This window comes from Emydura macquarii, unplaced genomic scaffold (genome assembly GCF_026122565.2).
Source record: "Emydura macquarii macquarii isolate MOO-44397 ecotype Brisbane River unplaced genomic scaffold, CSIRO-AGI_Emac_v2 contig_1688, whole genome shotgun sequence".
In the NCBI taxonomy this organism is placed as follows: domain Eukaryota; kingdom Metazoa; phylum Chordata; order Testudines; family Chelidae; genus Emydura; species Emydura macquarii.
The window spans coordinates 59-26,102 of NW_027131825.1; the positions used below are offsets into that span (position 1 = coordinate 59).

The 26,044-nt window shown below is 53.2% G+C and overlaps 1 protein-coding gene, 4 non-coding genes and 4 pseudogenes across 5 annotated transcripts; 5 read left to right on the plus strand and 4 right to left on the minus strand.

The window, feature by feature from the left end:
- The first annotated feature begins 2,827 nt into the window (after window positions 1-2,827).
- On the plus strand, window positions 2,828-2,991 carry LOC137158447 (U1 spliceosomal RNA). Its single transcript, XR_010921427.1, has one exon. It is a non-coding gene; the product is annotated as a U1 spliceosomal RNA (small nuclear RNA).
- A 3,143-nt stretch (window positions 2,992-6,134) lies between these two features.
- LOC137158443 (U1 spliceosomal RNA) lies at window positions 6,135-6,298 on the minus strand. Its single transcript, XR_010921425.1, has one exon. It is a non-coding gene; the product is annotated as a U1 spliceosomal RNA (small nuclear RNA).
- A 1,440-nt stretch (window positions 6,299-7,738) lies between these two features.
- LOC137158448 (U1 spliceosomal RNA) lies at window positions 7,739-7,902 on the plus strand. Its single transcript, XR_010921428.1, has one exon. It is a non-coding gene; the product is annotated as a U1 spliceosomal RNA (small nuclear RNA).
- A 765-nt stretch (window positions 7,903-8,667) lies between these two features.
- On the plus strand, window positions 8,668-8,876 carry LOC137158445 (U2 spliceosomal RNA; annotated as a pseudogene).
- A 2,062-nt stretch (window positions 8,877-10,938) lies between these two features.
- LOC137158444 (U2 spliceosomal RNA) lies at window positions 10,939-11,147 on the minus strand (annotated as a pseudogene).
- A 767-nt stretch (window positions 11,148-11,914) lies between these two features.
- LOC137158446 (U1 spliceosomal RNA) lies at window positions 11,915-12,078 on the minus strand. The gene has a single exon (XR_010921426.1). It is a non-coding gene; the product is annotated as a U1 spliceosomal RNA (small nuclear RNA).
- Window positions 12,013-15,424, plus strand: LOC137158441 (antigen-presenting glycoprotein CD1d1-like; annotated as a pseudogene).
- Window positions 15,425-18,380: 2,956 nt separating this feature from the next.
- LOC137158442 (antigen-presenting glycoprotein CD1d-like) lies at window positions 18,381-19,669 on the plus strand. The gene is made up of 3 exons (XM_067556198.1): window positions 18,381-18,388; window positions 18,662-18,978; window positions 19,323-19,669. The coding sequence occupies exons 1-3, from the start codon at window positions 18,381-18,383 to the stop codon at window positions 19,667-19,669; spliced, it is 672 nt and encodes a 223-aa protein (XP_067412299.1).
- A 902-nt stretch (window positions 19,670-20,571) lies between these two features.
- LOC137158449 (U2 spliceosomal RNA) lies at window positions 20,572-20,749 on the minus strand (annotated as a pseudogene).
- Between the last annotated feature and the right edge of the window lie 5,295 nt (window positions 20,750-26,044).

Consider the following 26,044-nt stretch of genomic DNA (forward strand, 5'->3'; position numbering starts at 1 on the left):
GCCCTTCCTGTTCCAGACCCCTTTGTTACCCAGGCCTCCTTCGGCTGTGAACTCCACCCCAACGGCACCTCGAGGTCATTCTGTGATGCCGCAGTGAACGGCGAGGTCTTCATCAGCTTCGATCTGGACACGGGCACCTGGGTCTCTCGGCTGGGGGACAAACTGGGGATCTATGTCCCAGGTCTTCTGAGCCAGGATAAGGACACATCCACCCTGCTGTAGGCCATGGAATTTCAGCTAAGATGGGCCTTCTTATAAAATTAAACTACCAAATTAATAAGATGCATATTGCAGAATATGTGAAATGGTGGCTGGAGTCCCTTTTGAAAAGAGGTGATTGTTTCTCATTGCAACACACCCATGCTGTATTTCTATTCTCTAAGTATGTCTGGTATTTCATTAAGATAACTGTTTATTAATTGCCTCTCTGTCTGGACCATTTTCCTAATGAATTTATCCTCTGGGAGTAACTCATCTATGCAATAAACAGAAATGTGTAAAATGCAGGCCGTGCTAGACCTCCAGGGCTCCAGACCTCTCAAAATACCTTAGGATCAAAGCTAACGGCTGGATGCCACCCCAGGTATTGCTCAATTTAATCACAGCCACCCCAATACCCCTTTGTTTGAAGGGTGGAACACTGAGACTAAACACCAAATCTAGGTGGCTAGCACCTTTTCACTAATTAAAGCACATGGGTCTCTCCCTCTTGTATTGTTTTCTGGAATTCCGCTGGTTACTCATGTAAATTACCAAAATGCTTTGAAAAACATTGGATTTAAGAATATAAAAGAGAAGCAATGGAAATAAGCAAGCAGGCAAGCTTGAAGAGAAGAAGAATCACTCGACAAGAAACTGAGAAGAATTACCATCTTGCCCAGCTGCCTTCTGAGATCACGGATCCAGGCTCTTGGGGGAAGCTGCTAAGAAACCATCACTGCCTCTTGCCTGCACTGGTGAGGATAACGGCTTTTGCAGCTAAAATATACTGGACTTGTGGTTTGGGGGCTCATTTGATATGTTTATAAGTATAGTAATTAAAGCCTTTCTGTCATTATCGAACGAGAGTCGTGTCAATTCCTGAGCATACTAATAGCAGATCCCAGTCTGTGAGTTAACAGGGACCCCATGTGGGGGGTGGCTGCTCTGGGGGGGGGGACCTCACTGTGCAGGGGGAGCCCCCGCTTCGTTTCCCTCACTTGGCCCTGGAGAAGACGCTGCTTTTCCAGAGAGAATCTCTCCCAAATTCATCCTGGATGGGCGGCCTCTTCTCTAAACCCCATTGCCAGGATCAGGGCAGATCTGGGGGTTGAGCCCTGCCCCCCACAGGGTCCCCTATCCCCTCCAGCCCAGAGTGATTGCTGCCCACAGCAGAGGGCGCAGTCCTATAGGGTGACCCCCCGTCAAGTCACCCCCACTGTGCCGGGTGATAGCGGGAAGGGGCCGGGGCAGTCACAGCCACAGACAGACCCCATATGTCCTGCTGGAGGATGCCACATGCCATCGCAGTATCTCCATCCTGGAGCAGGCACAGCCGGTCCCTGCGTAGTGAGACAGCAGGAGACGGAGGGGAGCAGCCGCCCAGCCCCCTGAGAGCGCAGCGAGGTGAGTGTCTTGGATTTCACACTGTTTTACCAGTGGTTGTTACAGTGCTGGTGCTGGGGTTTGTCTGCTTCTGCAGCACAGGGGGCTGTGTTGTTCTGAGCTCTGAGGCAGCACACAAATGACCCTCCTGTCACAGCCCAGCATGTTCAGTTCCTGAGCGATTAGGAGTGACAATAAGACTAAACGTGCTGCTTTACTTCCACAAGGTCCAGTCTCAACTTTAGTCTAAACGCACACTCGCAAACCAGTAAAAGACTGGTTAATGATTACAACGGGTCTTAAAAGCGTCAGAAGGAAAGGAATGTTTGTGGACCATTTTGTTTCGTGGCGGTTTCAGATGTTAGTTTTCAAATCAGTAAATTTTGTAATGGAAACAACATGACCAAAAATCTGTGACAAAATTTGAGACTGTCGAAACAAAGCTTAATGCTTAAAAAAAAAAACCCAAACCCCGTACGGAGTTCCACCAAGCGTGAATCGCGTCTGTTTGCAGCATGGTCCAGTCTGAAGTTCTGGCCGCTTTCTCCCTGTCCTTGCTCCTCATCCAAGCATTCCAAATCCATTTCTTCTTTGGGAAGTAAAAAATTGGAAACTGCCACGGGGCTCCTTTTCTTCCGGAGCTCAGCGACGCCGAGGGCCCCAAGGTAAGGAGTCGGACTCGTCTATGGAGCTACTGTCCAAAACGTCACCATCGCAGCCATCGTGGGTGAATAAAAAGGTTCTTCCGATTAAAGCCCGGCCTTCTGCGCTCCAGGCACTGCTGGACACGATGGGGGAGGTTTCCCACAGCGGTGGTGGGGGAGAGATTCTTTCTGCAAAGCCTGTTTTCCTACCTAGGTGCTGATTACACGGCGTCCATGGGTACGCCTTGAACCAGGACGCCACAGAGTCTGCAGCAGAAAAGCTCGTCCCCGGATCAGCCCGGCAACAGCACTGCCCGGCCGTGGGCTGAGAGCGGGCTGGGCTGGCGGGGCGGGGGCGGGGCTGGCAGGCGCGATGCAGATCTCGGAGCGAGAGGAGTTGTTGTGGGAGCGGAAAAAGGCGGCGGATCCCGGCCCATTGGGCCCCAGCCAGGGGTCGGTGGCGAGAAGGAATCGGGCCGGAACCGTGGCGGGCCGGGCGGCGGTCGGTGGCGGGGTGGCGAGAGGGTCGCGTCGGTCCCCACCGTGTGTTGAGAGTATTTTGCGAGCGAGGGCGGGCGGCGTCGGGGCCGCGTTTGCTCATACTTACCTGGCAGGGGAGACACCATGATCACGAAGGTGGTTTTCCCAGGGCGAGGCTCATCCATTGCACTGCGGGTGTGCTGACCCCTGCGATTTCCCCAAATGCGGGAAACTCGACTGCATAATTTGTGGTAGTGGGGGACTGCGTTCGCGCTCTCCCTGGTTTCTTTGTATTAAAAACAGATTATTGCGCTGTTTACTTTGGGGTGGGCGACTGTTACATAGTGTTGCGGCTGCTCAGTGAGTCGGCGGGAGGCCCGCAGCACAACCCTCGCTGTCTCTGTGGTTCCACTACGCAGCGCACGGCTTCCAGCCGGGCGTCACCTCAGAACCGGGCGGGCGGGGCTCATGGTGTCCTTCCGTTGAGCAGCTCGGTCAGTGGCCGATGCCCGCCGGGGTGCGAGTTCGCGCTGCTCTGCGAGTTCAGAAAGGGGCAGCGGGACCGCCGCTGGGGTGACCACATCTCCTGACTGGACAGGGACAGTGCCCCTGCTCCAGGCTCCGTTTTACACAGGCGCCCCTCACCCGCAGCCAGCCCCGCCCCGTTTCGATCGTTCACGCTCGCCGTCTGGCCGCCCTGGCTGCGGCACGGCGCCGGCAGTTCCCCGGCCCGGCGGTCCGGGAGAGTGAAGGGATTGCGCGCCTGCCGGAGGGCGGGATTACGGGGGTTAGGAGCGTCTGTCGGCAGCCCTGTGTCGCTGTGAGAGTTAACAGATTGCGTGCTTCCGGAGGGCGGGATGGGAAGGGAGCGCTATCTATCTGATTAATGTTTAATTTTATTTTTCTGGTCTTTGTGTTGGGGAGAAGAAATATTCTGATTTTATTAATTAATTTTTGCAGGTGGGAGCTATATGAAATAGAAACCACCCCACACATCAATCTTGTATCGCAGTGCTTCTGCGAATGGCGCACTGGGGGAGAATAATCTCGTGAAAAACCGAAATACATAGTAGTTTTAATCGAGTGTACAGGTTTTTGTTATTCAGACTGTCAAATTATTTCTTCTCCATTTGTGATTCTGCAGTTGATTTTTCTGTTTCCCATTTAACTCTGTCTTTGTGGCTAGTTCGTGTCTTACATCTAGATGACCAGACACTCTTTTCCTTAAACGCTCGCGTTGTTAGTTTTTTAAACATTATCCTTAATAAAGCATCTTAAATCTGCTCTTATCAGTTTAATATCCGACACGTTAACTGTCGAAGCGATTACCCTCCATCTGGGATACCACAGATTATGCTTTCCTTGGCCGCTCCACCTCCCCACCCAACACTGTACCCGCTGATAATCTGTACATTATGCTGGGATGCCGAGAAACTTGCTTAAGCTCCGTGCTTGATAATTTCTAAAAAAACATAAACGTTTTGAACTCTGTGCCATCAGTTTTTTACTAGCTGGTGTGTTCTCTAGCGGAGAACTCTGTATTACATGGAGTTTTGCTCCGTCCACTGCTCCGTCGCTGGGCCTTCTTTGCTTGGGCTCTGTACGGGTCACCACGGGGGCAGCGGGCAGTTGGCTTCGGGAACGCTCCGGCAGCGGGTCAGGACCTCCAGCGGTGCGGCGGTGAGGCTGGGTGCCCGGCTGTCGCTTGCCGCTGGACGGGTGGAGCTGGACCTGCGGGAAATAACAGACAGGGGGACCCACGCTCCGGTCCCCAGTGGGGCATGGATCGGCGGCAGGGAACCTCTGGTGTCGCTGGATCTTCTGCAGCTGGGCTCCACGCAGGTCGTCTCCGAGGCAGTGGGCAGCAGCCTGGTGGCAGGAGCCCCCACAGTGGCCTTAATGGGTGGGCTGGACCGCACGGGGGCTCGGCACTGTGGGTTGGCAGCTGAGTTGTCTCCGCCGCTTGTCGGCCTGGTGGGTTGCCTTGGCCTCCCTGGAGGCAGGAACTGAGGAGGTCAGCTGCGGGGGTGCGCTGGTCCTTCTCCTTGGGACAAGGTCTCGTTGGAGGGGCAGCTGCTCTGGGGTGCTTACCCGCACGCGGATGTGGTTTTCGCTGGTGATCCCCAACCAGGGGCCATCGTGGAGGTCAGACCGCTTCTGGGCACAGGAACCTGGGTTGCTGGGCCAGGGGTGGCTCTCGTGGTTGCTGGGCCAGGGGTGGACTTCTGGGCACAGGAACCTGGGTTGCTGGGTCAGGGGTGGACCTCGTGGTGGCCAGCTGGTGGGGCACAGCCTCTCGCCGTGGGGCAGGAGCTGGTAGCTGGGGTGCTACAACAGGAGTGACGGGGTGGAGCCAAGACCAGCAACAGTGTGCGTGGTGCTGTCACCAGGCGAGAAGGGTTGGAGGTTGGTCTCTGTGGGGCAGGGACTTCACAGGAGGTCCGTTGGTGGGACTTGCACTTTTTCTGCACCTTGAACAGCAAGTTGTGATACTAGACTCCATAGTAGGTCCGTTAATGGGACTTGCACTTCTTCTGCATCTCAATAGGCAAGTTGGGATACTAGAGACCCCAAACGCTCCGCATCCCCCTTACTCCCACCAATTTCCACATCACAGTGAACTGCCGGCAGCCTGGCGCCACACGCCGCTCGCTTTCAGAACGACGCTCCTCAGTGGCCGATCGCTGCCCCGAATCGGCTCCGCTCCGAGCACTGGCAGTGCGAGACCGACGCGAAGCCCGGCCCAAACACAGAGGGTGTTTTAGGCCTGGGGAGTTCGGTCCATCTCACTGGGCTCCCGTTCCTGCCCGCCGCCAGACGCTCCTAAACTCCGTAATCCCGCACTCCGGAAGCACGCAATCTGTTAACTCTCACAGCGACACAGGGCTGCCGACAGACGCTCCTAACCCCCGTAATCCCGCCCTCCGGCAGGCGCGCAATCCCTTCACTCTCCCCGGACCGCCGGGCCGGGGAACTGCCGGCGCCGTGCCGCAGCCAGGGCGGCCAGACGGCGAGCGTGAACGATCGAAACGGGGCGGGGCTGGCTGCGGGTGAGGGGCGCCTGTGTAAAACGGAGCCTGGAGCAGGGGCACTGTCCCTGTCCAGTCAGGAGATGTGGTCACCCCAGCGGCGGCCCAGCTGCCCGTTTCTGAACTCGCAGAGCCGGCTCGAACTCGCATCCCAGCGGGCATCGCCCAGTGACCGCGCTGCTCAACGGAAGCGCCCCATGAGCCCCGCCCGCCCGGCTCTGACGTGACGCCCGGCTGGAAGCAGTGCGCTGCGTAGTGGAACCACAGAGACAGCGAGGGTCTGAAAAATAGTGCTGCGGGCCTCCCGCCGACTCACTCGAGCAGCCGCAACACTATGTAACAGTCGCCCCTCCCCCAAAGTAAACAGCGCAATAATCTGTTTTTAATACAAAGAAGCCAGGGGAGAGCGCGAACGCAGTCCCCCACTACCACAAATTATGCAGTCGAGTTTCCCGCATTTGGGGAAATCGCAGGGGTCAGCACACCCGCAGTGCAATGGATGAGCCTCGCCCTGGGAAAACCACCTTCGTGATCATGGTGTCTCCCCTGCCAGGTAAGTATGAGCAAACGCGCACCCGACGCCGCCCGCCCTCGCTCGCAACATACTCTCAACACACGGTGGGGACCGACGCCACCCTCTCGCCATCCCCGACCGCCGCCGCCCGGCCCGCCACGGTTCCGGCCCGATTCCTTCTCGCCACCGACCCCTGGCTGGGGCCCAATGGGCCGGGATCCGCCGCCTTTTTCCGCTCCCACAATGCTCCTCTCGCTCCGAGATCTGCATACGCGCCCGCCAGCCCCGCCCCGCCCCGCCAGCTCCGCCCGCTCTCAGCCCACGGCCGGGCAGTGCTGTTGCCGGGCTGAGCTGGGGACGAGCTTTTTCTGCTGCAGACTCTGTGGCGTCCTGGTTCAAGGCGTACCCTGGACGCCCGTGTTAATCAGCACCTAGGAAGGAAAACAGGCTTTGACAGAATCTCTCCCCCACCACCGCCGTGGGAAACCTCCCACCTCGAGTCCAGCAGGCTGGAGCGCAGAAGGACGCTTTAATCGGAAGAACCTTTTTATTCACCCACGATGGCTGCGATGGTGACGTTTTGGACAGTAGCTCCATAGACGCCTCCGACTCTTTACCTTATCTGAGCTCCGTTTGCACTGTTGGGCACTGAAGAAAAGGAGCCCCGTGGCAGTTTCCAATTTTTTACTTCCCAAAGAAGAAATGGATTTGGAATGCTTGGATGAGGAGCAAGGACAGGAGGGCCAGCATTAAGCTTTGTTTTGACTCGAAATTTACTGATTTTAAAAACTAACATCTCGAAACAAAATGGTCCACAGACATTCCTTTCCTTCTGACGCTTTTTAAGACCCACTGCAAAGGGAGCTCAGAGACGCCGAGGGCCCTAACGTAAGGAGTCGGCGGCGTCTAAGGAGCTACTGTCCAAAACGTCACCATCGCAGCCATCGTAGGTGAATAAAAAGGTTCTTCCGATTTACAAATTAAAGCCCGGCCTTCTGCGCTCCAGGCACTGCTGGACTCGATGGGGGAGGTTTCCCAGAGAGGTGGCGGGGGAGAGATTCCTTCTGCAGAGCCTGTTTTCCTTCCTAGGTTCTGATTAACGGCGTCCAGGGTACGCCTTGAACCAGAACGCCACAGAGTCCGCAGCAGAAAAGATCGTCTCCGGATCAGCCCGGCAACAGCACTGCCCGGCCGTGGGCTGAGAGCTGGCTGGGCTGGCGGGGCGGGGCGGGGCGGGGCTTGCAGGCGCGTATGCAGATCTCGGAGCGAGCGGAGCGTTGTGGGAACGGAAAAAGGCGGCGGATCCCGGCCCATTGGGCCCCAGCTAGGGGTCGGTGGCGAGAAGGAATCGGGCCGGAACCGTGGCGGGCCCGGTGGCGGTGGTCGGTGGCGGCGGTCGGGGATGGAGGGAGGATCGCGTCGATCCCCACCGTGTGTTGAGAGTCTGATGCGAGCGAGGGCGGGCGGCGTCGGGGGCGGGTTTGCTCATACTTACCTGGCAGGGGAGACACCATGATCACGAAGGTGGTTTTCCCAGGGCGAGGCTCATCTATTGCACTGCGGGTGTGCTGACCCCTGCGATTTCCCCAAATGCGGGAAACTCGACTGCATAATTTGTGGTAGTGGGGGACTGCGTTCGCGCTCTCCCCTGGCATCTTTGTATCAAAAACAGTTGGAGAATTTCTTCATCCGTGGGCTTTTGTAACTCTCTGCCGCTGCTTCAGTTTTTGGATGGGGCCCCAGAGCTCCTTTTCAGGAGCCCCGGGTGTGTGCCTGTGGTTCAGCTACAGCGCGCACTGCTTCCTCAGAGCTGGGCGGGCGGGGCTCATGGGGCGCTTCTGTTGAGCAGCGCGGTTAGTGGCCGATTCCCGCTGGGGTGCGAGTTGGAGCCAGCTCTGCGAGTTCAGAAAGGGGCAGCGGGGCCGCCGCTGGGGTGACCACATCTCCTGACTGGACAGGGACAGTGCCCGTGCTCCGGGCTCCGTTTTACAGAGGCGCCCGTCACCCGCAGCCAGCCCCGCCCCGCCCCGATCGTTCACGCTCGCCGTCTGGCCGCCCTGGCTGCGGCACGGCGCCGGCAGTTCCCCGGCCCGGCGTCCAGGGAGAGTAAACGGATTGCGCGCCTGCCGGAGGGCGGGATTACGCAGATTAGGAGCGTCTGGCGGCAGGCAGGGACGGGAGCCCAGCGAGATGGACCGAACTCCCCAGGCCGAAAGAACCCTCTGTGTTTGGGCCGAGCTTCGCGTCGGTCTCGCACTGCCAGTGCTCGCAGCGGAGCCGATTCGGGGCAGCGATCGGCCACTGAGGAGCGTCGTTGTGAAAGCGAGCGGCGTGTGGCGCCGGGCTGCCGGCGGTTCACTGTGATATAGAAAATGGTGGGAGCAGGGGGGATGTGGAGCGTTCGAGAGTCTCTGGTATCGCTTCCCAGCCTTATGGCTAAGATCGTGTATATCTTTCTCTGTTCATTTGATGTTTACTTGTATTTATCTGGCCTTTGTGTTGGGGACGATGAGTGTTCTGATTTTATCAGATTAATGAATTTTTGGAACTGGCAGCTGAATGGAATAGAGTCCACTCCACGCATCAACCTGGTATCGCAGTACTTCCAGGAACGGTGCACTTCCCTCCTGGGGAGAGCAATACTGTGAAAAACAGAAGAAATAGTGGTTTTAGGTGTGTGTACAGTCTTCTGTTCATTATTCGGACTATCAAATTATTTTTTCTCCGTTTGCGATTCTGCAGTTCATTTTTCTTTCGTGTTTTTCTGTTTCCCATTTGACTCCGTCTTTGTGGCTAGCTCTTGTCTTACATCTACACGAGCAGACACTCTTTTCCTTAAGCTCTCGCTCTGTTAGTTTTTTAAACATTATCCTTAATAAAGCATCTTAAATCTGCTCTTATCAATTTGACATCTGACACGTTAACTGTCAAAGCGATTACCCTCCGTCTGGGATGCCACAGATTATGCTTGCCTTGGCCGCTCCAACTCCCCACGCAACACTGTACCCGCTGATAATATGTACATTATGCTCCGATGCCGAAAAATTGCTTAAGCTCCGTGCCCGATCATTTCAGAGAAATGTGCAGAGAAAACACAGCGACACCCCCCCCCCGCCACCACCACACGCTGCATGAACAGAACACCATGGGGCCAGATGCAATGCACCTGAGGGTGCTGTGGGAGTTGACTGATGTGATTTCAGAGCCATTTGTTATCTTTGAAAGCTCGTGGCAACAGAGGGAGGTCCCTGATGACTGGAAAAAAGAAATCCATTTGAAGGCATCTGGAAGGTAGGGATAGGATACAGAAGGACTTAAACAAACTGGAGGATTGGGCCAAAAGAAATCGAATGAGGTTCAACAAAGAAAAGTGCTGTGTCCTCCACTTAGGAAGGAAGACTCCCATGCACAGCTATAGACTGGGGACTGACGAGCTAGGCAGCAGTTCTGCAGAAAAGGACCTGGGGGGTAACAGTGGATAAAAAGCTGGATATGAGTCACAAATCCCTTTTCAATACTTTTATTTACAGCTAGCAAGCCTGCTATCGTGTATAAAGCCTGTCACCATTCTCTAACTTAATCCTTTTGGATTTATTACAAAAAGCCTACCTCCTAAGTAAGACTGTAACTATTTGTGTGGCCCAAACGGTTCATATAACGCTCTAAACAGGCATCTGTATCCTATCCCTGCCTTAAAAATGGATTTCTTAAGGACCTGCTCCATGATTTTTCCAGGGATTAAAGTGAGGCTGACCGGTCTGCAGTTCCCTGGATCCTCTTTTCTCCCTTTCTTGAAGAAGGGCACTATATTTGCTTTTTTCCAGCTTTTTACTCCGCCTAGTCTAGGTAACACATCTGCAGAGACTGTTCCCTAAATTAACCCCAGATGTGGGGAAAGGCAGGGAACGGCAACTTTCTCATGTTGCAACACAAGCCACTAAAAGCCCCACTGAAGGATTAAAAGCCAATAAAATCAGTGTATAATTAACACACAGACAGTACCTTAAAACACACTCACACATTGTGCACTGCGACTATTTTTCTCGTTTTTCACCAGCTTGTTCTCCCCAGAGGGAGGGGTACCATTCCCGGAAGTACTGCAATACCAGGGTGATGCGTGGAGTGGACGGAGCAAGCCCGGTTCCAAAAACTCCATGTAATACAGAGTTCTCAGCTAGAGAACACACCAGCTAGTAAAAAACTGATGGAACAGAGCTCAAAACGTTTATGTTTTTTTAGAAATGATCGGGCACGGAGCTTAAGCAAGTTTCTCGGCATCGGAGCATAATGTACATATTATCCGCGGGTACAGTGTTGCGTGGGGAGTTGGAGCCGCCAAGGAAAGCATAATCTGTGGTATCCCAGATGGAGGGTAATCGCTTTGACAGTTAACGTGTCAGATGTCAAACTGATAAGAGCAGATTTAAGATGCTTTATTAAGGATAATGTTTAAAAAACTAACAGAGCGAGAGCTTAAGGAAAAGAGTGTCTGCTCGTGTAGATGTAAGACAAGAGCTAGCCACAAAGACGGAGTCAAATGGGAAACAGAAAAACACGAAAGAAAAATGAACTGCAGAATCGCAAACGGAGAAAAAATAATTTGACAGTCCGAATAATAAACAGAAGACTGTACACACACCTAAAACCACTATTTCTTCTGTTTTTCACAGTATTGTTCTCCCCAGGAGGGAAGTGCACCGTTCCTGGAAGTACTGCGATACCAGGTTGATGCGTGGAGTGGACTCTATTCCATTCAGCTCCCAGTTCCAAAAATTCATTAATCTGAGAAAATCAGAATACTCATCGTCCCCAACACAAAGGCCAGATAAATACAAGTAAACATCAAATGAACAGAGAGACATATACACGATCTTAGCCATAAGGCTGGGAAGCGATACGAGAGACTCTCGAACGCTCCACATCCCCCCTGCTCCCACCATTTTCTATATCACAGTGAACCGCCGGCAGCCCGGCGCCACACGCCGCTCGCTTTCACAACGACGCTCCTCAGTGGCCGATCGCTGCCCCGAATCGGCTCCGCTGCGAGCACTGGCAGTGCGAGACCGACGCGAAGCTCGGCCCAAACACAGAGGGTTCTTTCGGCCTGGGGAGTTCGGTCCATCTCGCTGGGCTCCCGTCCCTGCCTGCCGCCAGACGCTCCTAATCTGCGTAATCCCGCCCTCCGGCAGGCGCGCAATCCGTTTACTCTCCCTGGACGCCGGGCCGGGGAACTGCCGGCGCCGTGCCGCAGCCAGGGCGGCCAGACGGCGAGCGTGAACGATCGGGGCGGGGCGGGGCTGGCTGCGGGTGACGGGCGCCTCTGTAAAACGGAGCCCGGAGCACGGGCACTGTCCCTGTCCAGTCAGGAGATGTGGTCACCCCAGCGGCGGCCCCGCTGCCCCTTTCTGAACTCGCAGAGCTGGCTCCAACTCGCACCCCGGCGGGAATCGGCCACTAACCGCGCTGCTCAACAGAACCGCCCCATGAGCCCCCCGCCCGCCCGGCTCTGAGGAAGCAGTGCGCGCTGTAGCTGAACCACAGGCACACACCGGGGGTTCCTGAAAAGGAGCTCTGGGGCCCCATCCAAAAACTGAAGCAGCGGCAGAGAGTTACAAAAGCCCACGGACGAAAAAATTCTCCAACTGTTTTTGATACAAAGATGCCAGGGGAGAGCGCGAACGCAGTCCCCCACTACCACAAATTATGCAGTCGAGTTTCCCGCATTTGGGGAAATCGCAGGGGTCAGCACACCCGCAGTGCAATGGATGAGCCTCGCCCTGGGAAAACCACCTTCGTGATCATGGTGTCTCCCCTGCCAGGTAAGTATGAGCAAACCCGCCCCCGACGCCGCCCGCCCTCGCTCGCATCAGACTCTCAACACACGGTGGGGATCGACGCGATCCTCCCTCCATCCCCGACCGCCGCCACCGACCACCGCCACCGGGCCCGCCACGGTTCCGGCCCGATTCCTTCTCGCCACCGACCCCTAGCTGGGGCCCAATGGGCCGGGATCCGCCGCCTTTTTCCGTTCCCACAACGCTCCGCTCGCTCCGAGATCTGCATACGCGCCTGCAAGCCCCGCCCCGCCCCGCCCCGCCAGCCCAGCCAGCTCTCAGCCCACGGCCGGGCAGTGCTGTTGCCGGGCTGATCCGGAGACGATCTTTTCTGCTGCGGACTCTGTGGCGTCCTGGTTCAAGGCGTACCCTGGACGCCGTTAATCAGCACCTAGGAAGGAAAACAGGCTCTGCAGAAGGAATCTCTCCCCCGCCACCACTCTGGGAAACCTCCCCCATCGAGTCCAGCAGTGCCTGGAGCGCAGAAGGACGGGCTTTAATTTGTAAATCGGAAGAACCTTTTTATTCACCTACGATGGCTGCGACGGTGACGTTTTGGACAGTAGCTCCTTAGACGCCGCCGACTCCTTACGTTAGGGCCCTCGGCGTCTCTGAGCTCCCTTTGCACTGTTGGGTACTGAAGAAAAGGAGCCCCGTGGCAGTTTCCAATTTTTTACTTCCCAAAGAAGAAATGGATTTGGAATGCTTGGATGAGGGGCAAGGAGAGGGAGAAAGCGGCCAGAACTGCAGACTGGACAGTGGTGCAAACAGACGCGATTCACACTTGGTGAAACTCCGTACGGGGTTTGGGTTTTTTTTTTAGCATTAAGCTTTGTTTCGACAGTCTCAAATTTTGTGACAGGTTTTTGGTCACGTTGTTTCCATTACAAAATTGACTGATTTAAAAACTAACATCTGAAACCGCCACGAAACAAAATGGTCCACAAACATTCCTTTCCTTCTGACGCTTTTAAGACCCATTGTAAACATTAACCAGTCTTTTACTGGTTTGCGCGTGTGCGTTTAGACTAAAGGTCAGACTGGAGCTTGTGGGAGTAAAGCAGCACGTTTAGTCTTATTGTCACTCCTAATCGCCCAGGAACCGAACATGCTGGGCTGTGACAGGAGGGAGTTGGGGGGGTCAGTATCTCAAGAACCCCATGACCAAGTACCTCAGATTTGCACCACAAAACCTCTGCCCGAGGCCCGGATGGAGCTCAGCGATTGTCGAGCTAATCTGACTTTGCAGGTGGACCTTAGAAAAAGTAACTTTAAACAGAAACAGCAGCGAACCCTTAATTCCAGCCAGGGTTGCTCACAATCCCGCCGCCCTCTTGTGACCCAATGTCCTGATCCCCCCTATCATTATGTCTTTATTCCGTCATCCCCCCCTCCCTTCTGTCTCTCTTTATTTCTGTCCTGTTCCAGACCCCTTTGTTACCCAGGCTTCTTGGCTGTGAACTCCACCCCAACGGCACCTCGAGGTCATTCTGTGATGCCGCAGTGAACGGCGAGGTCTTCATCAGCTTCGATCTGTATGCGGGCCCCTGGGTCTCTCGGCTGGAGGACAAACTGGGAATCTATGTCCTGGGTCTTCTGAGCCATGATAAGGACACATCCACCCTGCTTCAGTACCTCCAGAGAACAGCTTGTGTCAATGAGATCAAGAGCTTTGTCCAGTTTGGGAAAGAGTCTCTGGAGAGGCAAGGTGAGGCTGGACAACAGTTCCTGCTCACTGAGATGCAGCCACCTCTGGGGTGGGACACAGGGGCTGTGTACACATGGATCACTTGCCTGGTGAACAAACGCAGCTGTATCTGGGGCGGAGCGCAGCAGCCATTTCATAGCTGCACTTCACAGCAGTTCAGGACAGGAAGTGAAGGGGGATTCTGTCACCAATGGCAACTGCAGGGGGCAGAATTGGGGTCTGGCCAGGACAGTGGGGCAACGCTTGATCTCAGGAAATGCAGCTGGGCTTGGCTAGTGAGTCCCTGAGACTCAGACTGAATTGTCCCCTTTCCCCATCCCTGTCTCTCTCCTTCCCCGGTCTCAGAGCGGCCGGTTGCTGTGGTGTTTGCACAAGCGCCTCCCCCAGCTGGGACCCCCGCGCTGTTACTGCTGGTTTGCAGGGTCACTGGTTTCTACCCTCGGCCCGTCCGCGTGGCCTGGCTGCAGGACGGGGAGGAGGTGGTGCCGGGCTGGCGGCTGAACTCCACCGAGATCCTGCCCAACGCCGACCTGACCTACCAGCTGCGCAGCTCCCTGGCCGTGGAGCCGGGCGACGGGCACAGCTACGTCTGCCGGGTGGATCACAGCAGCCTGGGGGGCCAGAGCCTGCTGATCCCGTGGGGTAGGTGCACGTCCCCAGGAGGTGTGGGGTACGGTTATGGTCTCTGGGGGCTTTTCCTGCACATCATGCACAGGGCAGGGTCCAGGCAGTGGGACTGGGGCGCAGGGAGGCAGAGGAGGTAGGTGGGGTTGTGGAGATGAACCAGAGGGAGCAGGATGGAGGAGCTGAGGGGAATGGGACAGGACTGAAACAGGAGAAGCAGGGTGGGCTCTGAGGGGAGCATGATTGGGATGGGGTGGAAAGAGCTGTGAGGAGTGGGGCAGACAGGTGACAGTGGGGCAGGGATAAGGAGGCCTGGGGCGGGGGGGGTGTTGGGGAGAGAGGCTGAGGTCTGGAGAGGATTGGGCAGAGGGGAGATGGGACTGGCATGCAGGGAGGCTGAGAGGGTGGGAATGGGGTGATCAGTGGGGGGGGCAGGGGAGGAGGATGAGGGAACAGGATTAGGGTAGGGGATGCTGAGGGCAGTGGGGCTGGGTTAGGGGGAGAATGGGGTGGGACAGTGAGGGTGGGAGAGGGAACAGGGCTGGGGTAGGGCAGGGCAGAGGGCAGTAGGTCTGGGTTAAGGGAGCAGGGGAGAAGGCTGAGGGCACAGGGCCCATATTCCTGTCCCCGTCCCCAGCGTGACACCCCCTGTGTTTTACAGGGCACAGCAGGCGCTGGCTCCCTGGCCTGGTCGTGGGCATCATCCTGGGGGGTCTGGCCATAGCCGCCGTGGCCGTGGTGCTGTGGTGGAGGAGACACAGGTGAGTCCCCGCCCTCTCTGGGGTGGGGGTGGAGGGGCCGTTACACCCCATAACCCATCCCCTCTGCTCTCTCCTTCCAGGGTCTACCAGGACGTTAGACCAGGGGAGTCCAGGGCCTGAGGAGGCAGCACCAGCCCAGGCGTGGGGATCGGCTCCTCACGTGGGGACATGGAGTTTGGGGCTGGATCTGTCCCTGGCTGCAGAGCTGGGGCCCCAAGGGCTGGTCTGGATTGAAGGGCCGGGAGATCGGAGCCCTGGGCTGGGGCTGGGATTCTCCTTCCTCTGAGACGTTCAGGGCGTGTTGGACACTTGGCGGCGCCGTGGGGCCGCACGGATTGGGCACTGGCTTGTGCCATTCAACAAACCCTTCAGGGAGGGGCTGCCCAGCATGAGCTGCAGGAGTCAGGGTCTGGGTGCAGGCTTCAGGCCCAGCTACATACACAAAGGGGGAAGGGGCAGGTGGGGGTCTTGGGAACCAGGAGGGGGTCCTGGCAGGGGCTTTCAGGCTGAGCTGGGGTGCATGGGAAGCAAGCGGATTGGCTGAGGGACATGGGCCCAGCTACCCATCGGGAGCCCTGCCCACACTACGGCCTGTGGGACATTGGGGAGGCTGCTCTGACTCGCTGGCTGTGCTAGGCTGTGAGCGCCTGGGGCAGGGCCCATCTGCAGAGCTGGCTGTGAGGGACCCTGGGCTCCGGAGGTAGATTCTGTCTTTTTGTTCTGCGTCTGTGCAGCACCTGGCACCAGGGGTCTTGGGCACAAATGGGGCTGCTCGGCCCTGCGGTAATAGAGCAATAATTATATTCCTGGCTGTGAAGGGGAAGTGGGCTGGAGCAAGGGGATGGGGACTGAGTGTGGATTCCGGAGTGCTATCCCAAGCTCTGGGAGGAGAGCGGGGTCTAGTGGATTGGAGTGGGGGGTCTGGAAGCCAGGACTCTTGGGTTCTCTCCCTATGTCTGGAAGGAGAATGGAGATGCTTAAATAAAACCTGTTCAATGAACGTAAACAAGTGTTAATTATTTATTGCCATCTGTACGCACAGCTGGACCCTCCTGTCTGGGCCCATTGCGGCTCCTCACAGTCACTGCTTTGAGTCAAATCAGCCTCTGGGAGAATCCCAAAGCCAGAGAGAGATGCCTTCTTCCTTCCACTTGGGATCACAGGCTCCTGGAGGATCTTCAATGGACAGCTCTGTCAGCGAGAGGGAATGGGGGGACTGGGCTGGGGCAGGAAAGAGTTAATGCAGAAGGGGTCGCCCAAGGAAACCTGCTGGGACTGAAGGATGAGGACGGTTCCTCAGAAAAGGGAAGCACAGGCTGGAGCCGGGCAGAAAGCAGGGAGCAGCCAGTGATGGAAAGGGACCTGCCCCAGGTTCTGTGGTCATGCTCCACCAGAGATCACTGCTGCCAGGAGGGAACAGTTGGAAAAAAGGCTGGGGACGCTAGCACCAGTGGACTCTGTCTGGATTGTTTTATTCCACAGGGGTCTCAGAAACGGGGGGTTGATGTCGCCAATGACTTTCACGACCAGCCCCTCCCAGTCAATCCCCTGTTAGAGAGGGAGGGAGACTTGCTCAGTTGTTAGAGCAGGAGCCAAAGATCGAAAAGGGAAGTCCTGGATTGGTGGAAAAAGCGGACCAATGAGCAAGGCTTGCTTAGAGCCAATCAAAACGGGGAATTCTGACCAATCAGGAACAAAGGAATTTTCCCGCCTAACTGAACAATCAGTTTCCAACGAGGTCATCTAAGGGGCACTATAAGAGGAGGTTTCCTTTGTAGATGATAGTTTGGCTGATCAATACAAAGAGGAAAAGATTTTGAGACTAGTCTTCTGAAATATGAAGTGGGTAGAAGTGGGAAGCTGATTCCTGAGGCTGAAAGGTGAGGTTTTAGGCCGAATAACTCAGCACCTTGAATAATGCTGATAGAAGAGCTGATATTTGAAGATAAGTTGGTGTGTGTCTAGCCTGCTGTTGAAAATCTGATGTTTGAGGCTACATCAGCGGATGAATTAGAAAGCATCTGGTACTGCTCAATTAGTACACCTGCTGGAACAGCTGATGCATGAGGCCGAATTATTCAGTGCATCGCATGCCGCTAAAAGAGTTGACAAATCACTAAGCGCAAGCATGCTGCTGAAAGAACTGACGAATCACTAATAGCAAACGCACTGCTGAAGAGTTGACAAATCAGCGCTAGCACGCAGCCGAAAGAGCTGACGAATAACCGAGCACCTAGCACACCCTGGAAAGAACTGATGAATCACTAAGTGCCAGTGCGAAGCAGAAAGAGCTTATGAATCACTAAGGGCCTAGGGTAACTAATGGCTATAAACTGACCATCAGGAAGTTTAGACTTGAAATTAGACTCAGGTTTCAAACTATCAGAGGAGTGAAGTTCTAGAACAGCCTTCCTAGGGGAGCAGTGGGGGCAAAACACTAAGGTGGCTTCAAAACTGAGCTTGATAAATGTCTGGAGGGGATGGTACGATAGTACAGCCTAGTTGGGCAATGAACTGATTTTTGGCTACTGGTGGTAGATATGCCAATGGCCTGTGAGGGGACGTTTCATGGGGCGGGTTCTGAGTTATTACAGAGAATTCTTGCTTGGGTATCTGGCTTTAAAGACTAACACATTTAATTTTTGCAGACATAAGCTTTCGTGGGCTGCAACCCACTTTGTCAGATGTAAGGAATAGAAATCAGATAGGAGGTATATATATATACATCCAAGGGTAAGGAACAACAGTGGGGAGGGTAGGTGTTAGCAAAGTCCATTCAGTTAGAGTAGATGAGGCCTATTCACAACCATTGATTAGAAGGTGAGAATGCGTGAACAGTGTCAATTACTTATAATGTGATATAACCATGCCAAGTCCCTGTTCACACCCAGTTTGATTGTGTCAATTTGCAGATGAGTTCCAGCTCTGCAGTTTCTCGCTGAAGTTTGTTTTTGAAGTTTTTTTGCAGAAGTTTGGCAACTTTCAAGTCAGCTACAGAGTGTCCTGGGAGATTGAAGTGCTCTCCGACTGGTTTATGGATGTTACCATTTTTTACGTCTGATACTCTGTAGCTGAACCTGGGGTTCAGAGGTTACAGAGTCTTCTGCTAAGTGAGTGTGTGACTCGGTGTCTCACACCCTGAGGAGACGCTGAGGAAAGGATCACGCACAAAGCTGTGAACTGTCTGTATCTCAGGATCCCTATGACCAAGTGACCCCAAATTTGCACCACAAACTCTGCCTCAGGCCCCCAAATAGCACAGTGATTGCTGAGCCAATCTGACTGTGCATGTGGACCTCAGAGCTAGAGTACTTTGAAAAATCAGCTTTCAACAGACATCACAATGTATCCTTAACTTCAGTCAGGGCCACCCCACAAGCCTGCCGCCATCGGGTGGCCAATCATGGTCACTGCATCTCTCATGTCTTTATTCCCCACCCCATCTCTCTAATTCTGCCCCTCACCCCCGGTGACCTCCGGAAGACTCATCCTCATCCCACCTGTTTTTCCTGTTCCAGACCCCTTTGTTATCCAGGCCTCCATTGGCTGCCAGCTCCACCCGAACGGCACCTCGAGGGGATTCTGTGATGACGCAGTGAATGGCGACCACGTGAGGAGCTTCAACGTGGATGCAGGCATCCGGGTCCCTCGGCTGCAGCGCAAGGTGTTGCTCTCCGTGCAGGACCTTCTCAGCCGGGACAGAGGCATGACCATCATGCTTCAGTTGCTCCTGAGAACAGCTTGTGTCAATGAGATCAAGAGCTTTGTCCAGTTTGGGAAAGAGTCTCTGCAGAGGCAAGGTGAACGTGGACACCACTCCTCACTCACTCATTTGCAGCCACCTCTAGGATGGGGCAAGGGGCTGTTGATATACAGACCCCTTGCCTTATGTACAAATGCAGCTGTATCTGGGGTGGAGCGCAGTAGCTATTTCATAGCCGCACTGCACGGCAGTTTAGGACAGGATGTGAAGGGGGATCCTGTCACCCACTAGTCACTTCAGGGGGCAGAACTGAGACCTGTCCAGCATAGCTGCCAACACCTAACCCCGTGAAATGGAGCTGGGCTTGGCTAGTGAATCCCTGAGACTCAGACTGAATTGTCCCCTCTCCCCTGCACTGTTTCTCTCCCTCTTTTGTCTCAGAGCGTTCCATTGCCGTGGTGTATGCCCGAGAGCCTCCCCCAGCTGGGACCCCCGCGCTGTTACTGCTGGTTTGCCGGGTCACTGGTTTCTACCCTCGGCCCGTCCGCATGGCGTGGCTGCAGGACGGGGAGGAGATGGCGCCAGGCTGGCGGCTGAACTCCACCAAGATCCTGCCCAATGCTGACCTGACCTACCAGCTGCGCAGCTCCCTGGCCGTGGAGCCGGGTGACGGGCACAGCTACGCCTGCTGGGTGGATCACAGCAGCCTGGGGGGCCAGAGCCTGCTGATCCCGTGGGGTAGGTGCACGTCCCTCCTGGTCTTTGTGGTCTTTTCCTACATGTCCTGAACAGGACGGGGCTGGATCCAGGCAGTGGGACTGGGGAGCAGGGCAGCAGAGGGGGTGGGTGGAGCCCGTGGGGATGTACCGTTATACTTTCTCCTTTACCGTTCGGATAATGGTATAGTATTGTTTAGTGTGGCATAAGTGGACTCCATCTTTTTAGTTTCTTGAAGTGAGCTCTCTCCTGGAACTTGTACTATTGAACCTAACAGTATCTTGATATGTTCTCTCTGTGTGTGTGTGTGTGTGTGTGAGGAATGTATGTGCAGGGCATAAAAAGACCCAACCTAAACTGCTCTGACAGCAGAAAGGGGAGTAAAGATGCAGACTGCCATCCTGACCCCAAAAGACGAAGAATGCACATCCAAGACCCTAAAGTGCCAAAAAATGACCCTAAAGTACAGAAGGATCCACCCTGGGAACACACAAAGTACAGAAATAAGAGAATAGTCATGCTTGCAATTAGCTGGTGATTAACAACCACACTGGACCTAGAGGAGGCTGCATGACACAGCCAGGCCCATAGACTTACATGAGAGCCAGCCAGTATAAAAGATGGGGTAAAAACTGCTCCTATAAACTATTCCTAATCTGGGCAAAACTGTTAAAGAGACTGTGTCCTAAACTATAACAGTGTCAGTGAGGTTTTCTCAAGATGAAAGGCAGGGAACAATTCTCTTCTGTTGTGAAACATCACCAGAGACCAACAGCAGATAAAGTAAATGCAGCTGCTTAACTAAGCTTCAAAGAACAGTAAAGTAGAAACCCTAAAAGCTCTCTTAGCACTTAAAGAAGACTAAAAAGTAAACACTCCACTGAAGCCTTACCACGTGTTCAGAAGCACTACCTTTTTCTGAACACAACAACCAAGTTCATCTCTTTTATTAAACCAGAAAAGTGTCCCCAAGGGGAGGTGCACCATTCCTGGAAAAACTGCAATACCAGGTTGATGCATGGCGTGGATGGAGCAAGCTCCTATTCCATTTCCCTGTTCCAAAAATCCATTTAATAAAGAGTTCTCAGATAGAGAACTTATCAGATTTAAAGTTTTTTATTGAGTAAATGTTTCAAAAAATAACAAACGGGTAACCCATAGAGTTTAAAGGGGCAAGTTATGCAACATCCAGGGACTATATGCAGGTTATCGGGAGGTGTGGGGAGTGGCTGAAAGCCTGGGGAGAATAACAAAGGATAATCTGCGGAGTCCTGGATGGAGGGGTGATGGTATGGGCGCTAAGAGATACAAGGGAATATGTGGGAATGGGGGAATGTTACTAAGTATGTCTGTGGGTTACTTTTGGGGGTGTTTTAATAAAGAGAGCAAACATGTCCATACAAAGTGGTGCATCCCTCATTAAGTCCAATGCTTCAGCAGTCACCGCATCCGTTGGTGTGTCCCCCACCGCGTCCGTCGTGGGTCAGGTCTGTCGGAAGGGTCCTGTGGTGGCGCTCCATCCCTCTCCTCATGGTACTGCCGGTGGCCGATGATGTGCTCTACGTAGATGTCTTGAGACCACTGGATGGAGTCCGAGACCATGAGGCAACGCATGATCTTAGCCACTGAAGGCTGAGAAGCGATACTTTCAAGTGGCAGCACTATGCAGCCCTCCTGCTTCCATTGTTTTCTACATCACACTGAAGAGCTGGCAGACCGGCACCGGACACCGTGAACAAGACTTTGACTGTGATGTAACTCAGTGGCAATTGCTGCCCCCAAGTGACTCCCCTGCACTCACTGAAAGCAAGAACTCTTCACACCGAGTTCAGCTCAAAGACAGAGAATTCTGTCAGCCTCCTTAGTCTGGTTCCTCTTGCTGGTTTCCCTGCAGCTGCCACCAGATGCTCCTAATGTGTATATACCCGCCCATGTCCATGTACGTCATCTTCACCCTTAACTCTTACAGCGACACAGCTCCAGGAAACTGTGTCCCAGTGCCCTGCCGCAGTCCCTGTGTGCTTCAGCTCTGGCAGAGCCAGCCGACACATGCAATCAGCATGGGGTGTGGGTCGCTTGCTGGAATCATCTGGGTGTAGAGAGCTCACCAACTCAATTCCCTGCCATTTGCCATTGCTTGGCCTCGGGCATTGGTGCACCTCAGTCCTGATACGTGGCCTGTGGCAGACAAGAGTTTAGTCTCCAGATGATTGCACTCTTTGCAGCAGTACCTGGGTGGGGGGTAGTGGCCTGGCCTGGGAAGTGTAGTCAGCTCGGATGATCTGGGGGTTCCTTTGCTCCTCTTCTGTTCTTGTAAACTGTTCCTAATCTAGGCAAAATATTTACAGACTGTTTCCTAGATTAAAACATTAAGGTCTTCCCAAAGTGAAAGGAAGGGAATAATTCTCTTCTTTTGACAGATGCCAGAGATCGACAGTAAATAAAGTAAGCAGCTGCTTAACTGAGCTTCAAGGAACAACGAAGTAGAAACTCCAAGAGCTCTCATGAGCTGATGTTAACTCACAGACTGGGATCTGCTATTAGTGTGCTCAGGAATTGACACGACTCTCGTTCGATAATGACAGAAAGGCTTTAATTACTATACTTATAAACATATCAAATGAGCCCCCAAACCAAAAGTCCAGTATATTTTAGCTGCAAAAGCAATTATCCTCACCAATGAAGGCAAGAGGCGGTGATGGTTTCTTAGCAGCTTCCCTCGAAAGCCTGGATACGTGGTCTCAGAAGGCAGCTGGGCAAGATGGTAGTTCTTCTCAGTTTCTTGTCAAGAGTGATTCCTCTTCTCTTGAAGCTTGCCTGCTTGCTTATTTCCATTGCTTCTCTTTTATATTCTTGAATCCAATGTTTTTCAAAGCATTTTGGTAATTTACATGAGTAAACACAGGAATTCCAGAAAACAATACAAGAGGGAGAGACCCATGTGCTTTACTTAGTGAAAAGGTGCTAGCCACCTAGATTTGTTCTTTAGCTTCAGTGTTCCACCCTTCAAACAAAGGGGTATTGGGGTTGTTGTGATTAAATTGAGCAATACCTGGGGTGCTATCCAGCCATTAGCTTTGATCACAAGGTATTTTGAGAGGTCTGGAGCAGTAGAGGTCTAGCACGCCCTGCATTTAACACATTTCTGTTTACTGCATAGATGAGTTACTCCCAGAGGATACATTCATTAGGGAAAATGGTCCAGACAGAGAGGCAATTAACAAACAGTTATCTTAATGAAATACCAGACATACTTTGAGAATAGAAAGACAGCATGGGTGTGTTGCAATGAGAAACAATCACCTCTTTTCAAAAGGGACTCCAGCCCCCATTTCACATACTCTGCAATATGCACTTATTAATTTGGTAGTTTAATTTTATAAGTAGGCCCATCTTAGCTGAAATTCCACGGTCTACAGCTGACACTTAATTAAGAGTAAGACAATAAGACTAAACGTGCTGCTTTACTTCCACAAGGTCACTTGTTAGCACTGGGGCTGTGCAGTCTGTGGTTTCTCACCATTTCCATACATGGTTTTAGGTTTGCGCTGACAGCTACCACGCCAGCCAAGCAAGCAACTACCATTAACCCGTGTTGCAGAGAGAAGGAAAGGGGAAGTGATGTGACCTGCCCGAGGTCACGCAGTACAACCGCAGCAGGGCTGGAAAGAGAACCCAGGTGCCCTGACTCCAGTCTGGCTTCGTAACTGCAAGATTATCCCAGCCAGGCCCTGTGGTGGAGGCTCTGACGGCCTTTCGCTGCATGCCCTTGCTGTACAAATGGAATCTTTCTGCCAGGCGGAGTCAGCAGCAGCAAGGGCCAGGTTAAATATCCAGGGGCTCCTCTTAACAATACAGCACTGAACTGGCTTGAGCCCTCACTCAGTAATCTGGGAAAATTAACCACCAGCCTCGGGCACCTCTAAGAGGCAATGCTTCCCCTTTTGCAGACACTGAGCTGTGTAGAGCAAAGAAAACTTATAATAAAAAGGGGAAAAGAACCCGGAATGAATCTGGTAAAACACCACAGCCACGATTCATAAGCCCACGGCCCTGTACAAAACCCCCACCCCAGAGTACATTGGACCACAACCTTTGCCTCAGTTTCTCACCTTGTGCTGGGAAAGTCTGACAAACAAATGTTCCTTTAACACCCCCTGCCTCCGCTGTACCCCACTCACAGTTTCAGTCCTTGGCCAGCAAAGACCCAGAGTTTGGCGGTGCATTTACATGAGTTCACCTCCCACCCCGGTGTGGGGGGTAGCAGAAAGGGTATTGAGTGAGACCTCCACTGTTGCTGCCACGGCCACAGCAACTAGCCACCGTAGCCACTGTTGATTCTACTTGTTTCTGCCCACTGCCACCGCTGCACTGTTGTTTGCTCCACCACTGTTGTCCGCTTCACCATCGCTTTCTCTGTTGTCACCTGCCCCTCTACTGCAACCTCTGCGATGCCACATCTTGAGGTCCCACCGCTTCACCCAGCTCTCAGTGAGTCAGCACTTAGCAGGGAAACCTCACTTCTATTACAGGCTGAGCAGTCGTTTCACTGAAACATGATCTCACAGGAGGTCTAGGGCTGAGCACTTAGGTCTGATTATCAGCAATTTCAGCTCTAGTGATCATTAAACAAAACAAAAGATTCTCAACTGAGTCTAATCAGCTCTGTCTTTAAATAATAGAGAGTAGGAGGGTGAAATGGTTTATAGGATTATCAGGCTATGTCTACACTACATCACTCAGAGCAGAGCAGCAGCACTGATACAGCTGCACCACTGTAGCTTTTCTTGGGAAGATGCTCTAAGCTGGTGGGAGAGAGTTCTCCATTTGGCTTAATAACTCCTGCCTTGGTGAGGTGCTAAGCATGTCAGCAGGAGAAGCTCTCCCATAAACATAGCGCTTTTCACATTGGTGCTGAGATGTGTGAATTGATCACTTTGGCAAGGCAGCTCAGTCTGCTGAATAGGCAGGCAGAGTAGTTGTGTTTATGCAAATATAGTCTGATCCTGAAATCTGTTGCCCCCAGCTCATCACTAGATGTGAGGGGGGAGCTCATTCTCATCCAGACCCAGCTTACACAAAATGAAAATGTGACTCTGGGCAGGAATCTGTCTGGACTGTTTTATTCCACAGGGGTCTCAGAAAGGGGGGGTTGATTTTGCCCGTGACTTTCACGACCAGCCCCTCCCAGTCAATCCGGAGCTAGAGAGGGAGCGAGACTTGCTCAGTTGTTAGAGCAGGAGCCCAAGATCGAAAAAGAAAGTCCTGGATTGGTGGAAAAATCGGACCAATGAGCCAATCAAAATTGGGAATTCTAACCAATCAGGAACAATGGAGTTTCCCTGCCTAACTGAACAATCAGTTCCCAACCAGGTCCTCCTGGGGGTAATATAAGTTGAGGCTTCCTTCTGTGGTGATAGTTTGGCTGATCAACAGAGAGGAATGCATTGTGAAAAGGCCATTTTGTGACAATGTGTTGGAGTGGACGTTTGAAGATGATACCTGAGGCTGAACAGCAATGTTTTATGTTGAATGACTAAGCAACTACCATGGTGCTGTTAAAGGAACTGATCCCTCAGGCTGTATCAGTAAGTGTCTACTGTTTCTGAAATCACACATCTGCACCTAGCACTTGTAGCAGTGGGGACCAGGTAGCCACTGAGAACAAAGTGAGACCAGAGCCATCCTTGGTGATGTTGTCTGTGATGCACCAGTTGTGAGCTGTTTATCACTAAGAGCTGTGAGAAGTAATGTGCATCTCAGCTGTACACCTCAGGCTAATTAAGATTCTGGGCTCTGACTAAGTTTTGAGGGACCCCATCTACTTAAGCATGAAAATCACTCACTGTACGTTGTTACCACCAGAAGGTTCTTCACCAGTTTTGTACCAGCCTGATGGACTCGTGTTCAGACAGATGAAAACCGGCAGCATATTAGATCACACAAACTCACTATAGGCTCTCAAGACTCTGGGGATCATCTTTTGTTTTGGGTTAATATATGCAAGTCTAAGTTTGCATACTTGTTAATAAACCAAAGCCAGACAGTGATTTGTTTAACTGCAATTAGATTATATGTTTTCCTTTTCCAGGTGATTGATGTGGGGTTTGGTTGAGTCAATGCCAATGATTGCTGTGGTTAGCCTCCAACGTTCCTTCACTATGTTCTGGAATCATTTGTATCAATTAGGTAAATTTTCCTAGAACACAGAGAGAAGCTGATGGATGGAGCCAGGGGGATGGGTGAGTTAAATTCAAGATGTCCTAAGCTATAGCTGAGAAGTGAATCCTTCCTCAGCTCAGTCCCCGCAGCTCAGCTCCTCCAAACCTGCTGCTAACTAGGGCCTGTGTCTGGGGCGTTCCCATCCCGCAAGGCTGCTGGTCTGCACTTCCTGCTCCACTGCCCCCTTCAGCGAGAGTCCACTGGAGCTAGTGTCCCCAGCCTAT